At 34.4% G+C, this 19766-nt stretch overlaps 1 protein-coding gene across 2 annotated transcripts in view; it reads left to right on the top strand.

The window, feature by feature from the left end:
- The first annotated feature begins 365 nt into the window (after window positions 1-365).
- The window catches only part of LOC143231458 (short neuropeptide F-like), a 40638-nt gene continuing 21237 nt past the window's right edge, over window positions 366-19766 (top strand). For both annotated transcript variants that reach the window (XM_076465994.1, XM_076465993.1), the window contains exons 1-2: window positions 366-521; window positions 18319-18464. In XM_076465994.1, the coding sequence (XP_076322109.1) occupies window positions 18359-18464 (106 nt within the window). In that variant the 5' untranslated portion in view covers window positions 366-521; window positions 18319-18358. The remainder of the gene's footprint in view (window positions 522-18318; window positions 18465-19766) is intronic.

Raw genomic sequence — 19766 nt, 5'->3', positions numbered from 1 at the left:
GTTACACAATGGGCTATTTGTGCTGTGTTCACTACGGGTATCGAAACCTAATTTTTAGTGCCATAAATCCACAGAATTACGGCTGAGGATAAGAAAGGAAGAGGTTATTAACAGTACTGTAATATGTTGTTTGGATATTTGACTTTTGGTTGGGTAGTTACGTCAATACATTGGAATACTTATCAGATCTGCTATGTTTTATGTCTATAGCGTGGGTTTTCTGCTGGAGAGACCTTCTTTGTAACATCCCATAGCGAAGCCGAAAAGTCGAAGGTGGGTTCGTCATAAGGCGGAGCTAGAAGTTCAGTCTCTGCGCAACAGTTTAATCAATTAGATACCACCTTTTTCTTGCATTGTGACGTCAAGACGAAGGCGCGAGCTTGTGTAACAGTTGCTTAGTATGCCTATAAAAGACACCTACGACGTCCAATAAGCTGTAGACTCAACAGGCGGGCAAAGAGAGAATAGACGATTTCCAATAAAGCAAATTTTGACTTGGTTTGATCTTATCCTGTTGCAAGGTAGGAACCATTTGAGTCTGTCTAGGCTTACGAAACATTGTGCGCACGTTTCGAACAAACGTAAGTTACCAGGGAGTTCTCACGTAGCTTCATGTCGCTCTTTGTCTGTTATTGTTAGTAGCTTGCTTGGAAAATTCTATACTTGTACAAGATCTGATTCGTTGGGTCTTAAGAGCACTTTTAAGTCCCTCTTAATACTTTGACAGCACTTGGTGACATTTAGAAATATTTCAAAATATTAAAAGAAGCAATAGTAATGTTAGAAATAGGGGAATAATGTTTTATTAAAAACTAACACGAAATCTTGATTCTCTCAAGATTATTTGGTGTCACTCACTTAATATCATTGTTTATTTTATCTGTCGTTTTCATAAGGGCCCGGCATGGCCAAGTGTGTTGAGGCGTTCGACTCGTAATCCGAGGGTTCGCCCGGTCGCACCAAACATGCTCACCCTTTCAGCCGTGGGGACGTTATAATGTGACGATCAATCCCACTATTCGTTGGTAAAAGAGTAGCCCAAGAGTTGGCAGTGGGTGATGACGAACTAGCTACCCTCCCTCTAGTCTTTCACTGCTAAATTAGGGACAGCTAGCTGCAGATAGCCCTCGAGTAGCTTTACGCGAAATTAAAAAAAACAATCATCTTTTTTATAGTATGTATATATATAAATATTTAACAATAATAGAATTAAGTGAATGTATTCAGTCAAATATACATCCAGCAACAGCTCATCTTATTGTATCTAAACTGTTCATTTGAAGGTTTCTTTATAATTAAAAATTCGTAAGCCAGTCCATAACTTTACAATAGTTTCTACTTGTTTCTAAACAATCTTTACCCCTGTCTTTACCTACAGACATAGGGAAAGATTTGCAGGTAACCAAATTCTGAGGAAACTCTTAAACGTCCAAAATTATTGTTACGAAAATCGTAAATCCTTATTGTTATTAAAAATCCATATATCTCTATAGATTAATCATAACGCCTCAGGTGGTTTTATAGAAATCTGAAAACTCAAACCATGAAATAACAAAAATCGTATATCTTGCCCGATCGATCTAAGCTCTACAAAAGTTCGTCAACGAGAACTTAGCTTCATAAAGTGATATAATAGGTGTTAACAGCTATAAAACTAGAAAGAGAACTTATAATCTTGACAAACTATCACGTGATTTTTGCTATGTTTTTTTTTCTAAATTGTATTTTATTTTTATACGGATTTAATGTTTAAAAGAAGTGTAAAAATAGTGTTTTCTCACCAAACACAAAGAAAAATACAAACAAGTAGAGAAACATTATATCGTCCTATTATACCAAAGTCATTCAACGGCTTCAGCCACGTATAATACATATATTACAATGGATTTTGACTATTTCGCTTCCACAAAAGGTAGATATACGAAATTCTTAGATCCCCACCTGTCTGTCAGTTTTTTCTTAAAATTTTCATGACTTTATGTTTCATATTTGAAATCAGAAAACAGTGTTTTCTAATACTTTTCTCAGCTTCGAGCTGGAAATACCAAAAAATGGATGTTATAATAGTTTATATAAGTTTTAAGTTTTACACTCAGGAATTGCTGATTTTTGGGGGCAGCGCAGAAGAAAATATTTGTTAATAAAAATGTATTTGGGTAATTTTACTGTTTGTTTATTGGGCTGACAATACAAAACGTTGCATACCTTTACTTAACAATGAACATCATAGTTTAAAAACACATCAAATTCTATTCTTTACTCTTACCTCTGATTACTTAAATCTACTATTATAAAACTTCAGTCATCCATGTCTCAACAGAAGATTTCGCGTTCATCTGTTTTTGTTTGTTTTGAATTTCGCGCAAAGCTACACGAGAGCTATCCGCATAGCCGTCCCTAATTTTGCAGTCATCACCACCCACCGCCACTCTTGGGCTACTCTTTTACCAACGAATAGTGGGTTTGAACGTCACATTATAACGTTCTTCATGGCTGAAAGGGCGAGCATGTTTGGTGCGACGAGGATTCGAGCCCACGACCTTCAGATCACGAGTCGAAGTCGCATTCATCATTCCATCGATTTATTTTCGTGCGACTCTTTTAGGCTTAGCAAGCTATTGAACAAAACAACCAAGCTAAACAGATCTAAATGAACTGTTAAGAATCAGAAATCGGAAGACAACATTAAATATACGTCACTTAACTATAGTTGGATTGATTTTGTTTGTCTATGTTTTAAAAAGTTAAAAACTACACAATGGCCTATCTCTATAGCGCCCATATCAGATGTCAAAACCCGAGCCTCTGACAGGCATGACAATGATAAATATTATTTTAAAATGACTTGATTATAGAATGAGAAATAATATATCTAACTTTCACAATACAAATTGCGTTAGAGTATTTTTGCCTCGCGTTTTTGAGTTTTAAAAAACTAATTTGTCGATACACACTTGACTCGAGCATGGCCAGGTGGTTAAGGCATTCGACTCGTAATCCGAGGGTCGCGGGTTCAAATCTCCGTCACACCAAACGTGCTTGCTCTTTCAGCCGTGGAGGCGTTATTATGTGACGATCGATCCCACTATAAACATCTTTTTTATAGTATGTATATATATAAATATTTAACAATAATAGAATTAAGTGAATGTATTCAGTCAAATATACTACTAAATTATCGTTATTATGTGACGATCGATCCCACTATTCGTTGGTAAAAGAGTAGCCAAGAGTTGGCGGTGGGTGGTGATAACTAGCTGTCTTCCCTCTAGTCTTACACTGCTAAATTAGGAACGTCTACCACAAATAGCCCTCGTGTAGCTTTGCGCAAAATTCAAAAACCAAACCACACTTGACTCATGTTTGTGAATTTCGTACAATGCAGAATACTTTAACCAAGTTTTAACTTAACTTTGATTGATTTAGGCTAATTTAGATCAGACTTTGATTCTTGTATGTGAATGTACTGTCATTAGGATAACATACATAACATTCAAGGAGTACAGTCTTTAACGTAACCCTAAAATAGCGAATTGTTGAACAATTTATATTTTTTTTATGTTGGCTGCAAATTCTAATAAAATATGAATTTTTTTTTCACAATTTGAATTTGGTCGTTAAATCACTTAATCTTTTCTATGGTCGTGGTAATCGAAATCTGATTCAAATAGTACGTGTTATCTTAATGATAAAAAAAAATGGTCACTTTGGCAAACCTACACTTTTAATGTAAATTTGGGCTTTATCGTTACACAAAATAAACTATGTGTTTTCTACCCACCATGAATAACGAAACACAGATTTTAGCGTTGTAAGCATGCATTGAGAGGTATGTAGCAATCGAGAGATTAGATACTTCTAACAAGCAAACATGTACATGAAATAAAGGTTAACTATTTCTGACTTCTATAATCATTTCCTACACTTTTTGTATCTCCCACTAGTACAGTCTACTGAGTTACAATGCTAAAATCAAGGGTTTGATTCTCCTCGGTTTATACACCAGAAAACCTGATGTGACTTCGCTATAAGAAAACAAACACTCATTTCTTTTACTACTTTTACTAAAGTTACATGATGTTATATGATTTATCAACCATTAAACATTTAAAGATCACTTTCTAATATTTAATCCCCATCACACGAAACATGCTCGCTCTTTCAGTCGTGGGGGCGATATAATGTAATGATCAATTCTGCTATTTGTTGGTAAAAGAGTAGCCCAAGAGTTAGCGGTTGGTGGTGATGACTAGCTGCCTTTCCTCTAGTCTTACACTGCTAAATTAGGGATGACTAGCGCAGATAGCCCTTGTGTAGCTTTGCGCACAATTCAAAACAAACCAAACTAGTCTTTAAAGGTCTCTATCTAATGTTTAAGAGCCTCTATCTAATCTTTAAATATCTTATCTAATCTTTAAATATCTTAACTAATCTTTAAATATCTTATCTAATCTTTAAATATCTTATTTAATCTATAAATATCTTATCTAATCTTCAAAGTTCTCTATCTAATCTTCAAAGTTCTCTCTAATCTTTAAATATTTTATTAAATATTCAAAGGTCTCTATCTAATGGTTAAGGGCCTTTATCTAATCTTTAAATATCTTATCTAATCTTCAAAGGTCTAATTCTTTTAATCTTCAAAATCTTTAAATATATTATGAAATCTTCAAAGGTCTCTATCTAATCTTTAAATGTCTCTTTCTACTCTTCAAAGGTATCTATCCAATGTTCAAGAGCCTTTACCTAATCTTTAAAGGTCTCTATCTAATCTTTATTATGATATTCTTAAATTACCGCGAAAGTAATGTGCATTCACGATTATGTTTAAAATATTAAAATCATTTTTTTTATAAAATATGAAACCACAGAGCGAAAGTTCAAAGCAGATAGTTTTATTTCATATACGTATGATAAAAGCACGTGACAGAACTCTGCATATTAGACAGTCATACGAGTCCTGTCGCCTTAAATTGGTGCTTGAATCTCAAAGTGATATTTATTAAGTGCAGTTCTCCGCTACTTGCCAATAAAAACTTATATAGTAGAGTAAACTAAACAGGTTGGTTGCTGTAATTCTAAGTATAATAAAAACTCGGCCACTTCTGGACGTTACGATTTTCGTTTTTCCCCATCATCGCTTTCTCTGCAATGCACTTAGAAACTTAGAAAGCTTGCATTTCAATTAGTTCTCACCATATATAATATACAGTGATAAGTTTCCCCTTCGGTAAGCGAATACTCGAGCAGTTTCTGCTTATGACGTCGTTTTTAAATTAAGCTCAAGGCATTTTAATTTAATCATATTCTAAGAACCTTAAGTTACGTTCTCACAAAAATATCACAATGTTTATTAGAACGAATTGTGAAATAATGAATATTGATAATTAATAATAACAAAGAGTGATTAACCTGATAGTATATGTAAATTGGTTCATTTAAAGTTAACAAAAGTTTAATTAAACAAGAACAAACAAATATTATTCTGCACAGTTATTACAACGTGTGCCAGCGGGCAGTCTGAGGGCTTATAACGCAAAAGGACGGTTTTCGATACCCGCGGTGAACAAAACACAGACAGTCTGTCAGGTAACTTTGTGCTTAATAAAAACAAAGTTGATGATGGATTTACTAAGTTAACTCTTGTATATTTTTCTCATAAAAATTGGGTTTCAAACGTCGTAGTCCTATTATAGAAATAAGGAAAAAGATTTTATTGAATTTTAGATTCGATTCTTTTCAACTTCCTTCAGCCAAATGAGAGTTGGATTCAAAATAAACGTCTATTATTTTAAGCCAAACTGAAGACACTAGCGCAGATAGCTCTCCTGTAGCTTTTTAAAAGGTTTTTTTTTGTGAGATCCCCGGGTTCGAATACCTATCCGACCAAAAATATTCGCCTTTTAAGACGTTGCATCGTTATAATGCGACGTTCAATTCCACTGTTAGTTCGTAAAATAGTGGCCCCACAGTTGGTGATGGATGGTGATGACTGGTTGTCTTTCCTCTGATCTTTCACTACTAAATTATGGACGGCTAGCGCAAAGAAAGCTTGCATGACTTTGCTCGAAATTCAACAAACAAGCAAAGGTTTATGTACTCATAATCTGAATGGAAATTGAGAGGTTTGAGCACATTTAAATAAAACCACTTTAAACTCAGGCCAAAATATGTACAAGTATATTTGTAACTGAGACTTGAGTGTCCATTTGTAAAAAGCAACAAAACACTAGTGAGATTGGTTATTGGTTTTGGCTATTAGCATAAAACTACATAAGAGCTGATAGATAAGATAGTCAAAAGCACCCACAGTCAACCATTAGGATACTTCAATTGAAAAGTTGTGTTTGACAACCATTCTTATAATGTTATAATGCACCCAAGATTCAAAGAATAAAATAACATCTTACAGTAACAGGAAGCCATTAATGGACCCTCACATTCATTCGACACGATAACCAATAAGATGCGTCTGACCAGAAACAAGATCTGCAATTCTTTGGAGTATTTTATAGAAGGTTTCACGTGGACTTGACATTGTGGTAGTTCTTCAACACATTAATAAAACTTATTTGCTCTGTCTTCTAAAATACAGTCTATATACAATTATTGAAATAATCTACCAATAAATTATATATATATATATATGTTATTACTTTTCTGATTTACACTATTGATCTAGAAATATAAATATGTTTTATCAAAGCTACGCTATAGACTATCTTCGCTTTGTTCGCTGCGGAAAATCGTATCCCCGATTTTAGTGTTGCAAGTCTATAAACGTACAGTTGGTCCACAGGGGATTTGCATCTCTGAAATTAAACACAAAGCTAAACAGTGGGATATTGTGCTATGTTGACCACGAGTACCAAAATCCACAGACATACTGCTATGTTCCCAACCTTTTTTATGCCCCACACCCCAACAAATTTCAATATGTTCTCGCACCCCTCACAGTAATTATTTATTTAAGAATAAAGGTGAAGGTGGCCAAAACAAATTTTTGTAATTAGTTTTTAATGATATTTAAACAAAAACGAAACATTTGGAAAAGAAAAAAATATTACAACAAACTAAAAATTGCATAAACCCTACAAAAAAACAGATTTTCATCCATCCATGAAGTGAAATTTCTTTGAATTTGAAATCTTCAAATGTTCATAAGCCAATTTAAATTTAATGACTCTTTTGTTCCTGTTTATTTCTTACGAGGTTTTCAAAGCGTGGCACTTTGTTGCTGATAACAATCCGCAAATCTGCCTGTGCACCCAAGCGTTTACGTTTCGTGTGTTGTTTGTTTACAGTTATACATTAAAGGTAAATTTTCAACAAATTTAATAATTGCCTTAAAAACTGTACTTTGCTTAGATATAATTCCTGTATGGTTGCCATATTTTTAAACACTTTAGTTTTTCAGTAAGAAATTAAACAAAATATGCGGGTCCTCGAACTCAAGTTCCTCTCGGTCGTTCGGCTGTTTCCGTGACGTTTTACAACTATGACGTAATAGTTGCCAAACACGAGTCATTTTCTTCCTTTTAGTGCTGGTATTTTATGTAAATCTATCGGTGCTTTTTTCGGATTACATACTTTGTGATACTATTTTTTTGTCTTGATATTGCTACTTTATGTTTGTTTTATGATAACATGATTTACTGCGTTGCTTATGTTTGTAAAAACGATTCGGCATCGGGCAAAAGCTTCTTTTCGTTTCCGTGCAAGGAGAGGGAACCGGCAAGGTGGCGACAGTGGATGCAGATGGTCAATAGGAAGAGCTGGACTCATTCACACTATGCAAAGCTTTGGTGTCAAAATCACTTTGAACGCTCATGTTTTGGGTCGGATCTCACTGTTTTGGATTCCGTTGGTTTCAAGCCAGGCAGGTTGAGACTGAAAAAAACCATCGGCAGTAGATATGATCATCCCCACCATCTTTCCTCGTGTAGAGCTGAGGATTGATCTCAGCCTGCAGCACACAGGTTCCACCCCTCTGAAACCATCCCTTGCCATCACGAAAAGAACTAACTCCTAATTTTGCTAACTACATATGCTGGCAAAATGACTCTATTCAATTTTCCTAGTCTTTTCCATATCCACCAGACAAATATGCAGTAAGCTAAGTATCTATATAGATTGAAAATGCAACATTACAAACTTATAACTTTAGTAGAAAGTCACTCTGCTCTCCTAGCTGTTTTGAAATTCTATAGATATTGTTTTGAATCCACACATTTCATAAATATGTGGAGAATATCAGTCAGCTTGCAAAATAATATTATTAAAATCAAAATTATACTGATGCTTGGTAGAAAAACTTAAAGACAAGAAATATGTGCAACTGAAACAAACATCTCATTGGGCTTTGGAAATATTGATACCCTTGAGATGACTAAGAAGGATCATAGTTTTGGATAAACAGTATCTTTAATTGTAGGTTAAACTCAAATATACTATTTTAGGCTTAACTGCATCTTGAAAAATACACACTCGTGACTTGGCTCCTCATCATTCAAGTCAACAAATTTATAGTATGATGCTTCCAAGACATCCATATTCAGGCAATTTCTATCAAAGCCTCATGTCTGGGTCATGCACTCTTCATCTTTTAATCGGTTTGACACCTTGTCGTATGAGCGACGACAAACGCACTCTATCCTGGTTGGCATCTGCTCGCATAAACCACACCTTCACCTTGCACAAAAATACGGAATATGTCATATAAATTATGCATTTATGGTAAATATTAAATTAACTATTCAGACTGCTACATCTAGTTTGATTTTATAGACAGAATTATGACGTATAATTAAAATTCATTTTGTTACGAGTCATAAATACCCGAAACAATGATTGTGGAAGGGCCGAATATTAGTTACCATAGTCAGCAAAGTATAAACAATTAAAACCCAGTCTGTGATACCAATAATTTATAAACACCAGACAGGTTTCGAGATGCTTAAAATTGCACGTGAAATAATACAGACCATATTTGTTGTCATGACATAGGCTTACCGTTCTTCCACTGGAGGTATGATCGACTTGCAACCGGCCTGGGCGCTATCAATGTCACTCACAGTTCCGCTACTCTCGCTCATGGAACTGTCCTCATCACTAGAACTTGTCAGATCTGTGTCAAAAGTAACTGTTCTAGGTTCGTTCAGAGTAGGTTCGAATCGATATGGTGCTACTCAACACTGTTCAGAACACAAAGTCAAAACAGACTCCGCCTCTGTTTCTCCGTATGCTCTGGCCATGTTTATTTACATTCAACGTGCTGGCGTTGGCGGTTTGTTTGGCAACTATTACGTCACAGTACTTTTCCTAACAGCAAACGTGAAAACTAAAACGTTCGGATTGCCGCTCGGAAAGGGCTATTTCTGGACCAAGTTCTATGCTTTATTCATTAGCACATATTTTTTATAAAAAAATGTGAACCTGCAAAATTAATCAGTATGAGTAGTTCTTTTGACTGCAAAGTTTTCTTTTTTTTCTCTAAAATTCACCTTTAAGATTTCGGTCTGCGCCGGTGACGGTAGAAACGATAGTTTATCGTAACAAGGTAAAAAGCTACGTCTGTAACAAGAAAAGTAAGAAATAAAAATCGAACGTAATATTTTAATATATAGGACAGTACCCTTAATATAAACAAAAAAAACTGAAATGTTATCTCGCAGCCCCTGGAACGCTATCTCGCACCCCTGATTGGAAACCACTGCATTAGAGGATACGATTAGGAAGCTACAATCATTATTAGCAAGCGTTCATCTAGTACTAAATATGAAAGTTTGGGTAAGAAATTTAAACGTTTCTGGATTTACAGAAGATAAGATTCGTTTAAATAATGTTTGAAAAATTACAAGCTTCAAATTATCTTTTTCGTTTTTAATTCTGTCCTTTTATCTTTTACCCAATTCTAACTCTTAATTTTAAAGCTGTATACACTGAAATGTGTGGATAGTTCACTTTCAAGACCTCAAAACTTTATTTACCAACATACATTACTGCCTGGTGTGTAGGAAGCCAATTCAATGTCATAAAAACACTACAAGCTCGGATATTTGGTTATAAAGTGTAAATTATGGGTCATTAAAGGTCACCTTCAGATGACGGAGCTAAATCTCCGTTTCACCAACTTCACCAACGATTTCTCAGATTTGCTTTAAAGAAACGGTTATTAAACATCATGTATGATAAAAGGTGTTTTTGTTGTGTGTTTTTTTTGTTAAATTTCGCATAAAGTTATTAGAAGACCATCTGGTGTTGTCATCCTTACTTTAGAATTGACAGACTAGACGAAAGTCTGTCAAGACACCACTATCACCACCAACACTTGAGCTACTCTTTTACAAATGAAATGTGGAACTGACCGTCAGTTATACCTCTCCCACGGCTGAAAGAGCGAGGATGTCGGGTGACGAGATTCGAGCCCATCTGCAGCTTGGGAATCGAGTTTGCTATTCACCAGGTCATGCGAGGCCTAACGTCAAAGACGAGACAAAGCTTTTAACAAAGAAATAAGTTCAGCTTGGAAAGCACTAAATCTGTTCAAAAATATTGATTCCATCAAGAGTCCAAATCATTTTTTTATTTTGTTTAATATTCTTATTTCTTCTAATCAAATCGTCGAGAACAGGAAGTGGAATACATGACATCATAGGTTTAGTGACCAGCACCACTTCCTCTTACTTAATCTCTCAATTTTGTTATTTTCGCACTGTTTTAAGTATTTCAAGTATTCTTTAGTATTATACATCTGTTTTTTTTTCAATTAATTATTTTGTAAAATTCTTGAATAAACCTCGAAGCTCAAAAATCTTTCTCTGAAATTGTAGCGTTTTAATAACTGTTACAACATTAATGATTTATGATATTAATTAAGAGCACGATTTTGGTTTACTAATGATAAAAATGATTTATCTTATTAATTGTTTCTTTAATATAACTTATTACAACTGAGAAAATAAGCATACAAACAAAAATATGAATGTAAAATTGAAAGAAATTTGAAATTTATTCTGTTCTAACTTAAAATATTATATACGTTATTACGTATCGTAATTTGTCCCAGACGAGCTCCCATTTCATTATATTACGTATTACAATTGGGAGTTTTAAACGTAATTTAGAAGTTAATTAAATGTCGGTGTGTATCAAATTTATTATGTTTCACAACATGATTGATATACACAGTTTTCATTCTTAAAACAAATATATTTTAATATGCAAACAACAAAACAATTTATAAAAATGGTTATTACAAATAATGATTATATATAAAAGTTCTATAAACAATTTTGAGTCTTCTATCCGGTCCGGAACTGAGTATTTTATCGATGGTTCACGATGAGTGAACTAATTCTGTGTTGATACACGGGCACACTTTACTTGATGGGAAGCTAGCTAGCTTCTTCATACGTAAGTTTTTCGTTTCGACGAAAATATTTAATGTCTTCGTAGAAGTACTAACGTCTAAAGTTAATTCACTGAGGTTAAATAGTTTGTAATTTTCAAAATGTATAAATTTTCCTCTTCGAATATCTGTAGTTTTCTGATCAATAAGCGTTTATCACAGTTATAGCTTCCGAGGTTTATAGAGAACTAACTGTAACAAACCAACAATATAAAACTGTCTCTTGGCGCGTCGCTTTATAAACTTTAAGGGTGAGATCCTCGAAAGGTCAGTTGGCAACAGTATTCGGAGATACGCTAGTGGTTTTGTAAAACATATATTGTTGATTTTTACGCTCGAGAATCTTCTAAGAATTTAGTGAATAAGCGAAACTTTCGCAATACACATTTAACAATCAAAAACATACAGTTTTAAATATATATTTAACTAAAACAAGCATCAATATTCAAATAAATATATAACAGTGGATCCGTTATAATATATAATTCATTTTTATTACGCAATAGCATGATTTGAATAGTAAAATAAAAGTACTTACTACTGTGTCAAACACTTAGAACTGATTGTAATTAAAATAAATTTAATATATATATAAATGCTAACGCATTTTAATATCAAGTGAAATTGTACAAGCTGAAATATATAACAGCTAGTGATAGCTTGTGAATACATTTTATTTATAATTACATTTTGCATCAATGTTCTTTCTCATTTATCTTTTTTACGACATTAAGATATCCATGACAGCTGAAATTAAAATGTCAAATATGTGTCACACACACACATGACAACAGAAAACACGCACATTGAATATTCACGCTCGATTCGCGTTAATGCTTTCCACCAGTTTCAAGATACACTCATGTTACAGCTGTTGATTGGATAAGCTTGTTTGATTGTAGCATGTCCTTTTCGGATAAAAAGAAAATTAACCCTGACACAACAATCTAAACCATGAAACTAAGACAGAGAATAGCTTAAATTAACCATCACCAGCTTGGGTTTATCTTTATTTTTGTTTGGGAGTTAGTGGGCAATATATCAGAGAGAAACCAAACTACTGAAAAATACATTTTTGATACAAATTTTGTTTGTTTTTAACGTATACTGATGCTGTGTGATGGCTTAAGAGGTAGACAAATACGACATCCTAAGTCAAGGAAATATTTCTTTGTTTGTCTTGAATTTCGCGAAAAGCTACACGAGAGCTATCTGCGATAGTCGTCTATAATTTAGCAGTGTAAGACTAGAGGGAAGGCAGCTAGTGATCACCCACCACCGCCAACTCTTGGGCTACTTTTTTTATAAACGAATAGTGGGACTGATCGTCATATTATAACGCTCCTACGGCTGAAAGGGCGAACATGTTTGGTGTGAAGGGGATTCGAACCTTCGACCCTTAGGTTACGAGTCGAGCGCCCTGACCACGTAGCCATGCCGGGCCGTTGATACAAATTGAATATTTGCAACTTGTTTGGGTAAACACAGCTTGAGGTTTTTCTTATAACTCTAATTAGCAATAAGGCCTTGTTTGTTTGAAGTTAAGCACAAACTACACAATGTGCTCTGCCCACCACGGTTTCGAAAGCTGGTTTCCAACCTTGTAAGTCACTGGGAGAGGCAGTAATAAAACTATCCAGAATCTTAATAATGGAGTTATTGATATAATTATGTTTTTGTTATGTGTTTATAAATGTAAAATTATCACACAAAAAGGCATGCATTTTGTTAAAGCAATTTTACCTTTTCTTGTGTCTGGACGTTAATCACACGTTTTGTTCTAGTTTTCTCTCTCATTTAATTGTAAATGTAACTTATTTGGTTCAGTAATTAGTAAATTTTCTCAGTTTGTTTAAAGTACAAAAGTTTTACTTAAAAAACCCGCTGACATTAGAAACGTCTCTGGACTTCAAATAAGTTACCGAAAGTTTCAAAATGCATACAATTTTCATTTTCTATTTAGCGAACCTTCTGCAAGAATAGTAAGTAAAAAAAGTTGTTGTTTTTTCCACTCCATGTTTCACTCACCATGTTATTCCGCGAAAGAAAAAAGTAAATATCTCTCTGACTGTCCATTGTCAACTTTAAGAAATCCCTGGCGTTAAAGTCAACCATCACTTCTCTGTCAAACAAAATGTATTTACAAAACCACGTCATATATCGGAACGCGTGTGTCCACGGCTGTTAAATGTATTTTGATCGTGCACAGACGTATTGGCACGTACAACTGTAACGAGGAACAACAAAAAAGCTACGATTTTTTTATTTGTTTCACAAAACTATTTTTATTTAGAGAGTTCCCTTGTTTCTCGTCTCTTCATCGGCCACGCCTCTGTGTCAGCCGTGATGATATTGAGGGATATAAGCAGAGATTTCTTGGTTAGTCACTGCACTCTTTATATCAACTTGACATTTTGCTTGGAAATGAATTTCCTGCGAAGACATTCCTTGCATACTTTTCACCTATAAACCATTATACGAAATATACAACGTACAAAACAAACGGTGTCCGAAGCACCAGAGGAAAACAGCAACAACAACTCTCAGGATAATAATTCTAGGAAGCTACATGACAGAATAATTGACATTGTTTCTCTACAGATCGTTTTACGTTACGTTATCACAGTACTGATATTTACTTACAGATAGAATAAACTGTTAAATAATAACGGATTTGTTTGCAATGTGACACTATGACAACATAGTTCATCAGAGCGAAAAAGAGAAATCTAGCAATGGAACTTGCGTTTATATATATATACAGACAAACATACAAAGTGACTTAAAATTCCAGATTGTTGCACAATATCATGATATATTGCTCAAAATAAAATAAAGTTAGCCAAATGTACATTGACGTAATTTTATGATTCGTTATGTTCTGAAGCTAAATATTTCGTGTTTGAATCCCCGTCGCACCAAGCATGCTCGCCCTTTCAGCCGTGGGGACGTTATAACGTGATGGTCAATCCCACTATTCGTTGGTAAAAGAGTAGTTCAAGAGTTGGCGGTGGGTGATGATGACTAGCTGCCTTTCCTCTGGTGTTACACTGCTAAATTAGGGATGACTAGCGCACATAGCCCTCGTGTAGCTTTGCGCGACATTCAAAACAAACAAACAAACAAATTATTCTCAACACTGCCCCTTGTTCAGTGACACAGCGGAATGACTGCGGGCCCCCACCGCTAGAAACTGGAATTCAACATCCGTGATGAGCAGAGCACACGTAGCCTATTATGTAGCTTTGTACTTAATTCTAAACAAACGTATTATCGTAGTTTTGTTTCTTTATTTTTGCAAAGACAAACTGTCATTTCGATTAATGTTTTTTAATATAATATATAACATACAAAGACGAGTTTGGTTTGGTTTGAATTGTACTAGTCTGCGCTAGTCATCCCTAATTTAGCAGTGTAAGACTAGAGGGAAGGCAGATAGTCATCACCACCCACCGCTAACTCTTGGGCTACTCTTTTACCAACAAATAGCAGAATTGATCATTACATTATATCGCCCCCACGACTGAAAGGGCGAGCATGTTTCGTGTGATAGGGATTAAATATGAGAAAGAGACCTTTAAATGTTTAATGGTTGATAAATTATATAACATCATATAACTTTAGTAAAAGTAGTAAAAGAAATGAGTGTTTGTTTTCTTATAGCAAAGTCACATCAGGTTTTCTAGTGTATCAACCGAGGAGAATCAAACCCTTGATTTTAGCATCGTAGACAACTTGAAATATCACACACGTTTTATCGAAACGTATATTGAGAAACATCGGGAAAAATACCCCTGAGAAAACGAACCCCACACGGTTGAAACACCATTTTCACAGAACAAAATCTACACGTTTCTATCGTCTCTTTCAGTAATTTCAATGATATAATTTGTTGAAAGATCTCTCCGCTAATGTGTTTATTCACATCGAAAAATCAGCTTTATTTAGAACTGAAATGTATTAAAACATTAGTAATATTTGTAGCAAAGAGCACCATTCTTTTTTATCTCTCTTCGTTTATCTTTCTAAACAATAAAAGTGGATTCAAACAAAGCAGAACCTGGGCGTTAACCTTACCACACGAAACGCCACACCTCAAAACGTTCCCACTACGTTATTTCTAAACCCACAAAGTTCAGACTCTGAATGACCATCGAACTGCTTATGGACAAAGAAAATACGTATTGTCTCTCTGACTCTGTTTGTGACGTTTTTATCCGGGTTATTCAACAAGTAACGTCAGTATTTACGCTGGTCTCGTGTTTTAACGTTTTTATTCAACATAAATACTGCCATTAGTCACAGGTCATTTCCGCCAGGGAAGAACAATTAGTGCGTAGTACGTCTGAGAAAGCACTAAAGAAGATTAGTTATGGAAGGAGAGGAACTGGAACAAATGTTCAGGAACAAAATTAGAAAGAGCCTTCTTTGTTTCATTACTAGTATGCTATGTATTATGTTCCTTCTTTATACAATATAATAATGTATTTCCATTAATCTCTGGTATTACTTTTCCAGATAAAATACTCAAACCTGTTGGTTACCAAGTTAATTCGTGTATACCAGTTTAGAATCAAAGTTTCTAAAACAAATAGCAATTATTATTATGATGATTGTTGTTGTTGTTGGTTTGCTACACGATGGGCTATCTGTGCTCTGCCCACCACGGGTATCGAAACCCAGTTTTTAGCGTTGTAAGTCCGCAGACATACACCACTGGGGAGCATTATGATGATGAAGTCATAAGAATATCGGGCTTCTAATTCCATTTCGAAAGGCAAATTAAAATATATTTCTCAGTAAACAGAATAACAAAATTATAATAAAGTGCAACTAGCTCCAACCTTCCATTTCATAATATTTGTTTATTTTGAGCTACAATTTAATTTGCTAACATAGACAGTTTTTAATATATATCAGCGCCTCCGTAGAAAATTCAGAACCCCTGCTTCAACCAATAAATTAACCTTTCCAAAACCTATTACGTAATAAAGCATTTCATCGTCAACAAGAGGGAAAAAGCACCTCAAACAAACTCCATTAATAACTTGAATACATAGATCCATAAAACTTCGCCCACACTTTCTGTCTTCAAGTTAAAGATGTGTCTTTTTTTTATATATTTCAAACAATAAGGTAATTTTTAGTTTAATATATTTCTCAGCGCTGTCCACACGCTTCCCTCTGTTCGTGTAGTTTTACCTGAGCCATAAAAAATACGTTAACATATTTTCACCTTGGAGATGATAAATATCTAATTATCTTTGATTAGTCTGAATTGAAACTTACTCAGATAAGCACCTATAGAAATACTTATCAGTTATCCAATGAACGTTAATATCTTGTTATAACGTAACTTCAAAAGCGTGTTTTCTTATAGCAAAGCCACAAAGGGCTATCTGCTCAGCCCACCGAGGGAATCGAACCCTGATTTTAGCGTTGTAAATCCGAACTTCAAAAGCACCAGATATCTAAAATGTGTATATTCAGCTGTTATTGGTTTATGTAGCCCACTAGATCAGGTTTTGTAACATATTTATCTGAAAGAAAATTTCAGTCTCGATGATAGATAGCTTTTTAAATAATAAGAAAAATACGATATAAAATGATTAACGTAACATTAAAACATAAAACAAAATTCAATGGTATTTTGTTCCTATATACCAGTAAACATTAGTATTTAATGTCTATTTACAATATATTGCTTTGGGAGAATAAACTTACCTGTTGATTGAAGACTCGAGTTGTAGCATTTCTTATTTGACAAAAAGTCCCGCCATGGCCGGGTGGTTAACGCAATCGACTCATAATCTGAGGCTGCAGGTTTGAGTCTCCTTCGCACCAAACATGCTAGCCCTTTCAGCCGTAGGGGCGTTATAATGTGACAGTCAATCTCACTATTCGTTGGTAAAAGAGTAGCCCAAGAGTTGGTGGTGGGTGGTGATGAATAGCTGCCTTCTCTCTAGTCTTACACTACTAAATTAGAGACGACTAGCACAGATAGTCCTCGTATATCCTTGAGCGAATTTCAAAAAAAAATTGAGAAAACCTGGTGATTGTACAAGATTTACTATGAATTCCGTTAAATCAATACCCTTCAAGTATCTGTTTATCAACCTGAACTTCAAATTTAAACCTCAAAATTTAAACTGTGCCTTAAATCAACGTGGGTTTATATGTTTATGTCGTTCTTGTTGTTAATTTAGCGCCCAGCCACATAACTGGCTATATTCCCTCTGCCCGTCACGAGGAATCGAACCCGGATTTTAGCACTGTAAGTCCTTCGACTTATCGCTGATCCAATAAAATGATTTCTTTGTGCGAAATGTTCTTGCTAATTCACACAAAATATTTTGTTTAAGTATTTCTCTAATAGTCAGTTTCTTCAGATTGTCGTGTTTTGAAAGTGTAGATTCTCTTTAACTCAGTGCTTATTAATACACTACAATAGTGGTTAATACCTTTAATAAAAAGTTAATGGATTAAGACACATATATTGATCTTGACGTCTTCAGTTTAACATGTTAAAATATATATCACGAAATGAATCCATGAAACCCAATAAAAGTATGAAAATCGTTTAATAAAACGTTTATTGAAGTAATTTTATATCATTATATCCACTTCAGTCATCGTTTATACTTTGTAATACAGGTAATTTCTAGTTTATCTTTGAATTCATCCACGAGAAAGTGCTTACAATAAATAACTATTTATTTTATGTGTCCAGTATGATTTTGCTAATTTGTCTTCAAAGTGACTGTCCCATTTGATGTATCATGTATCTATCATATAAATACGAAATATCTACAATATTTCCAGTTTTCACTTAACTCATTGGTTTCTTCATCGGGTATTCCTTCCTTACTGTAATTAGTAATGTTATATGTTGCCTTTTCTCAATATAGGTCGTCACTGGCGTTCCTTTTCTTCTGAACTTCTGCTAAGATGTCTTCGACTTCTTTGTTCAAAGCTTGTGTTTCATTCTTCTGCGTTCTTGTAGTGGTAGACCACCTTGTGACTGCATCACCGCACATCTACAATGATTATGACAGTAAGGAAACTTAAAATACTTTTGATTCTTATCAAATAATCTCAAAAGATGCTTAAACAATCTTGCTGATAAAACCTAGAAAAACCTTTGGAGCCAACAATGACCTCATGCACACTTTTAAAATGAACTGTTCGTTAAATTTTAAGCTTTTGAACCTAATTTCAACAATAGCCAATCAACAAACAAATTCATAGATCTGTAACAGTTACTTAGAATTACTAGAGAACTTCATTTTATTAACTCTCCCGTGTGACATAAATTTGGCAGTTTCACGGGTGTTTTCCTAAACAGTACGACATACATTGAAGAACTCTGTGTATATAATTCTTGTTTTAATAAACAGCGTGCGTTTAGTAGTGAATCGTAAACAAACTCATCACATCATGTTATCTAATATGCTGGTTTTCGTTTGAAGTTCACATGTCCACAGCTTTCATTTAAGATTCAACTCACTGACGTCAATTTGACAAGATGTTTTCAAATGTTATCACCGAATCAACGTAAAGAACTCATTACCCTGCGCGCGAGTTTATAGACGTTCATTTGCCACGACACAGAATAGTGACGAATTTTAGTTCGTTATAATTAAACCCATTGCCAGGAATCTGCTAATCTCGAAGGTCTACTTTTCACCTGTCAGTGGTAGAACGTGTTTCAATGTTTTAATAACACCAAAGTGTCAAACTCCCAGGCGACGTTAATCTACGACGTTATGATGTCAATTTTATTGACTGAATTTTAGTCAATCAAACATTCAAAGCCTTTACGTTAATCATAGACCTTGTCAGGCGAACTCTTTAACGTATATCTAATATTCAATGGAGAATCCTAATGATATAAATATCCGAAATTGATTTGCTAATGATCCACTTCGAAACTATTTAATTCGCCCACATTGTTTACTGTTTTGTAGCATGTTATTAAATTCTTATATTAGCAAGCTTTTCAAACTTCTGACAATTCTCTGTGCATTCTAAATTAAATACATACTTCTAGTTCAGCTCTAATAATGTTATCCTTCCAAGTTCTAGATCAAATACATACTTCTAGTTCAGCTCTAATAGTGTTATCGTTCCGAGTTCTAGATTAAATACATACTTCTAGTTCAGCTCCTAATAGTGTTATCGTTCCGAGTTCTAGATTAAATACAAACTTCTAGTTCAGCTCCTAATAGTGTTATCATTCCGAGTTCTAGCTTAAATACATACTTCTAGTTCAGCTCCTAATAGTGTTATCGTTCCGAGTTCTAGATTAAATACATACTTCTAGTTCAGCTCCTAATAATGTTATCCTTCCGAATTC

Source organism: Tachypleus tridentatus, chromosome 11 (assembly GCF_004210375.1).
Source record: "Tachypleus tridentatus isolate NWPU-2018 chromosome 11, ASM421037v1, whole genome shotgun sequence".
NCBI classification, from domain to species: Eukaryota; Metazoa; Arthropoda; class Merostomata; order Xiphosura; family Limulidae; genus Tachypleus; species Tachypleus tridentatus.
The sequence above is the reverse complement of the archived record's forward strand: the minus strand, read 5'-3'. Positions and strand labels throughout refer to the sequence as shown.